Here is a 5,286-nt window from a genome sequence, read left to right as displayed (position 1 = left end):
ATATTATATAGTTTCTGTCTAACTGAGCCTGAAACAAACTGAACACCTGTTGCTGCAGGTTTGTGGTGTGTTCAGGTGTGAAGCTGTTCCTGACCTTCTGCTCCGCGCTGTCGGTCAGAGCGGCAGCTTGTCTGCTCAGCTGTGAGGCCATGATGAGGCAGTGCTGACACAGCCTCTGCTGCTCCTCTTCCTCCTCCACCTCCTCCTCCCTCCTGCCATAGCAGCTCAGTTCACCAGCCGACAGCGAGCCTTCAGGGTTGGGCCGACAGCCCTTCTGAGCCTCCTCGTCCTCCTCTCCCACTGAACGGAGGCGCTTCCTGCGACATGTGGAGCCCAGAGGAAGAGGAGTGTCCCCCTCCACCACCTGCAGCCACACAAAGGTTCAGTTCTCTGCTTTACATTTAGACTCACCAGGTTCGGTTTACCAGACTGGACCTCAAAATCCCACACATTAGTCCTCTAAAGACCTCCCAACAGACCCACAGAAGGTTTTATAGTAAAGTTTTTATCTCTACACTGTGTGCATAATTATTAGGCAAGTTGTAGTTTTGACCATATCATCATTTTTATGCATATTTTCCAACTCCAAGCTGTTTAAACTTGAATGCTTATTGGATAAAAGCATTAAGCTGATATGTATTTGTATAATGAGGGAGGGTGACGTGACTCTACAATATCACGTGGACATCAGGGGCAGTTCCCCTGGATTGGCAGACTGGGGTGGTGGTCATCCTATTTAAAAAGGAGGACCATAGTGTGTGTTCCAACTATAGGGGGATCACACTTCTGAGCCTCCCTGGTAAGGTCTATTCAGGGGTCCTGGAGAGGAGGGTCCATCGGATAGTCGAACCTCGGATTCAGGAAAAGCAGTGTGGTTTAGTCCTGGTCATGGAACACTGGACCAGCTCTACACCCTCAGCAGGATCCTGGAGGGTGCATGGGAGCTCGCCCAACCAGTCTACATGTGTTTTGTGGACTTGAAGAAGGCGTTCGACCGTGTCTCTCAGGGACTCCTGTGGGGGGTACTCCGGGAGTATGGGGTACCAGGCCTGTTGATACGGGCTGTTAGGTCCCTGTACGACCGGTGCCAGAGCTTGGTCCACATTGTTGGTAGTAAGTCAGACTTGTTTCCGGTGAGAGTTGGACTCCGCCAAGGTTGTCCTTTGACACCGATTCTGTTCATAACTTTAATGGACAGAATTTCTAGGTGCAGTCAAGGTGTTGAGGGGATCCTTTTTGGTGACCTTAGGATCACATCTCTGCTTTTTGTGGATGATGTGCTCCTACTGGCTTCATAAGATCGTGATCTCCAGCTCTAACTGCAGTGGTTCACAGCAGAGTGTGAAGCGGCCAGGATGAGGATCCGTGCCTCCAAATCTGAGACCACGGTCTTGAGCCAGAAACCGGTAGCGTGCTGCCTCCAGGTCGGGGAGGAGGTCCTGCCCCAAGTGGAGGAGTTTAAGTGTCTCAAGGTCTGGTTCACGAATGAGGGAAGAATGGAACGGGAGATCAACAGGCGGATTGGTGCTGCCTCTGCAGTGATGTGGGCACTGTACCGGTCTGTCGTGGTGAAGCGGACGCTGAGCCAGAAGGCAAAGCACTCGGTTTACCGGTCCGTCTACCTTCCTACCCTCATCTATAGTCACGAAATTTGGGTAGTGACAAAAAGAACGAGATCGCGGATACAAGCGGCTGAAATTAGTTTCTTTTGCAGGGTGTCTGGGCTCTCCCTTAGAGATAGGCTGAGAAGCTTGGTCATCCGGGAGGGACTCAGAGTAGAGCCGCTGCTCCTCCACGTCAAGAGGTGCCAGTTGAGGTGGTTCATCTGGTTAGGATGCCTCCTGGACGCCTCCCTGGTGAGGTGTTCCGGGCACGTCCCACTGGGAGGAGGCCCAGAGGAAGACCCAGGACACGCTGGAGGGACTATGTTTCTCAGCTGGCTTGGGAACACCTTGGGATTCCCCTGGATGAGCTGGCCCAAGTGGCTGGAGAGAGGGAAGTCTGGCTCTCTCTGCTTAGGTTGCTGCCCCCGTGACCTGTTCCCGGATAAGAGGAAGAAAATGGATGGACGGATGGGAGGGTGGGGCCTAAAGAGATCAACACCCTTTATCAAGTTGTGCATAATTATTTGGCAGCTTCTTTTCCTCAGGCAAAATGAGCCAAAAAAGGAGGTTGAAGTGACTCTGAGAAGTCCAAAGTTGGAAAAAGTCTTTCAGAGGGATTCAGCACTCTTGAAATCGCTGATATATTGAGGCGTGATCACAGAAGCATCAAATGTGTTGCTGCAAATATTCAACAGGGTCGCAAGAAACTTGTTGAGAAAAAAAGATACAAATTAACTGCCAAAGATTTGAGAAGAATCAAACGTGAAGCTACCAGGAAGCCGTTATCCTCCAGTGCTGTCATATTCCAGAACTGCAGCATACCTGGAGTGCCCAGAAGTACATAGCCTTCAGAGACATGGCCGAGGTAAGGAAGCCTGAAACCCCACCACCACTGAACAAGACACATAAGATGAAGCATCAAGACTGGGCCGAGAAATATCTGAAGACAAGTTTTTCCAAAGGTTTTATGGACTGATGAGATGAGAGTGACTCTTGACGGACCAGATGGATGGACCCATGGATCAGTAATGGGCACAGAGCTCCAGCAAGGTGGAGGCGGGGTACTGAAATGGGCTGGGATTAATAAAGATGACCTTTTCAGGTTGAAGATGGACTCAAATTTAACTCCCAAACCTACTGCCAGGTTTTAGAAGACATTTTCTTCAAGCAGTGAAACAGGGAAAATCTGCATCTTTCAAGAAGACCATGATTTTTCTGCAGGGCAATGCTCCATCACATGGAAGTACTCCACTGTGTTGCTGTAAAGGTCTTAAAAATTAAAGAATAATGACGTGGCACCCTTCCTCACCTGACCTAAACCCAGAGGTTTATAGTAACTAAGTACAATTACTTCGTTACAGTACTTAAGTAGTTTTTTTTATTTGTAATTTTACCAATTATTTTTTAAATAGCTGCTTTTACTTTTATTTCATTACAATTTAAAGCTAAAAATGATACTTTTACTTCTTTACTTTAAAATGTAACACCTACTTGTAACAAAATTAAATCTGTCTGAACTCATTATGAAAGAAGATGTTTCTGCTCTAAAAAATGAAGTGTTGAATTTACTCAACAGTCATGCCAACTGGCTCCACTAAGTCGAGTAAACTGAGCAAAGAATATACAAATATTGTTCAATTTACTCAGTAAATTCAACAGTTTATTTCATAGAGAGTGTGTAAAAGTACTTTTACTTTCCCAATTTTTGTGAACAGTTTTAAGACTTTTACTCGAGTAGTTTTTTTTCATCAGTGAAATTTATTTGTACCAGTCATTTTCTGTTCATGTAATTTTACTATTACTTCGTTATTTTTTAAAGTACGTTGTAGACCTCTGCCTAAACCCTGTTGAGAACTTGCGGGCCCGTCTTAAAGGGGAGATTTACGGTGAAGGAAAACTGTCCACCTCTCTGAACAGGGGAGGCTGCGGTTGATCGTCAACAGATCAAGAACCTGACGGATTAGAGCTGTTATTGAAAAGAAGGGGGGCTGTATTGGCCAGTGATGTTTTTTTATGTCAGAAATGTTTTTTTTTTTTTTGTAAATTTTGAGTTGTTTATTATTCTCACTTTAATGGATGACAATAAACAAGTGAGATGGGAACATTTTCATTTTTAATTTAGTTGCATAATAATTCTGCACACAGATATTGTCCTAAAAAAGACAAAAATCTTACTTTTACTTTCTTAAATATTCAGATTTGAGGTTTGTTAACATTTTTGGATTGACCGAGAGCTCTGTAGTTGTTCAACAATAAAATAAATCCTCAAAAATACAACTGGCAGCATTACAAATTAAACTAAAATAACTTTGTGAATGTTCAGAATCTTCTACATTAAACACACTTATATAAGTTTGGAAGCTTTTCAAAATAAAATGTGTTTAATTATTTTAAACTATAGGATATTTAAACCCTTGCAGGTAGCAGAGCTGAGTTTCCTCTTGTTGAGTTTCTAAAACGACTGTTAGAATTTGTAAATGGAGTCGTTTCTGTTTTTAATGAACAAAATAAAAAGTTAGAGCCTCACCGTGTACCTCCGGTGGTCCGGCCTGCGTCCCCGGGCCGTGTCCCAGTACTGAGAGTACATTTCTGAGAACCTGAGCTGTCTGCTCAGAGTCTGCCGGCTTCTGACGATGGGCGGGAGGGAAAAGAGGAGTTTGTGAGAGCGACTGTGGGAGGAGAACGATGTCGCTGGAGCGTGAACCTTCAGACCACAGGATGAGGAAGATCCAGAGTTCTGATTCTGGTTCTGGTGGTCCACCATCCTGCATGTTTTGTTTGTTTTTCTGCTCCAAAACACCTGAATCAGAAACTGAATCACCTCTTCAGGTTCTGCAGAAACCTGATTGTTCATTGAATCAGGTGTGTTGGAGCAGAGGAACCTCCCACACATGCAGGATGGTGGACCACCAAGACCAGTTACAGGATTAGGACCAGGACCAGGACTAAAAAAACTAGCATTCATTTAGTTTTATTAAGAACAATCCTGTGTTTTCTAGTATATTTTGTTTAAAAAACCGACAAAAGAACACAAAAACAAACCCAGACCATTAAAATTACAAACTAAATTTACATTTAAAACATTACATTACGTAACATTTTATGACTGATTTAAAAGGTATGTTATGGTTCATTTATGAGACACAGATTAACTGGATTCTGTGACGTACAAAATCGGCTTCACAGATGATTAACAATTGATTTATTTGAAAATGTGATAGCTACGAATAAAAAAAGCTTTATAAAAATCAGCACAAATAGTTTATCAATGATTTTACAGGAACGTACATCAAAATGTAAATGTTTTATAAAAAACGATTTGAGTACAAACTGAAGTTTATCCTGTTGACACAGTGGCGGATCGAGGATTTCTCTGAGTGAGGGGCACTGAAGGGGGCCATGATTTTCATTAGGGGCCAAGTGTTTAACATTGTCGCACACAAATCCCTGGTTTTCATTTAACCAGCCACACGTTTAAACACTTAATGTGATGTAATTTATAAAAGCTCGCACAGCAAACTCTCCTTATCAATTCTACATGCATTTTTACTGCACATAGATAAAATAATTTATATAATACTCATACTATAATACTTTACAGCATGTGTTACAGCTACTTTTAGAGGTTCTACAACCTGAGAGAGAAAAGTATCATTAGCTGAACTTAACCTCTGCTCTCCAT

General features: G+C 43.3%; 1 protein-coding gene across 1 annotated transcript in view; it reads right to left on the bottom strand.

The window, feature by feature from the left end:
• The window catches only part of LOC106528656 (uncharacterized), a 7,657-nt gene extending 3,289 nt beyond the window's left edge, over window positions 1–4,368 (bottom strand). Inside the window, exons 1-2 of the mRNA XM_014023879.1 lie at window positions 4,132–4,368; window positions 95–364 (exon numbers count right to left, since the gene is read on the bottom strand). Of these exons, the coding sequence (XP_013879333.1) occupies window positions 95–364; window positions 4,132–4,368 (507 nt within the window). The remainder of the gene's footprint in view (window positions 1–94; window positions 365–4,131) is intronic.
• Window positions 4,369–5,286: the final 918 nt, after the last annotated feature.

The sequence above is a fragment of the Austrofundulus limnaeus genome, unplaced genomic scaffold (genome assembly GCF_001266775.1).
Source record: "Austrofundulus limnaeus strain Quisiro unplaced genomic scaffold, Austrofundulus_limnaeus-1.0 Scaffold394, whole genome shotgun sequence".
In the NCBI taxonomy this organism is placed as follows: domain Eukaryota; kingdom Metazoa; phylum Chordata; class Actinopteri; order Cyprinodontiformes; family Rivulidae; genus Austrofundulus; species Austrofundulus limnaeus.
Note: the sequence above shows the minus strand (reverse complement) of the source record. Positions and strands in the feature narration are given on the sequence as shown.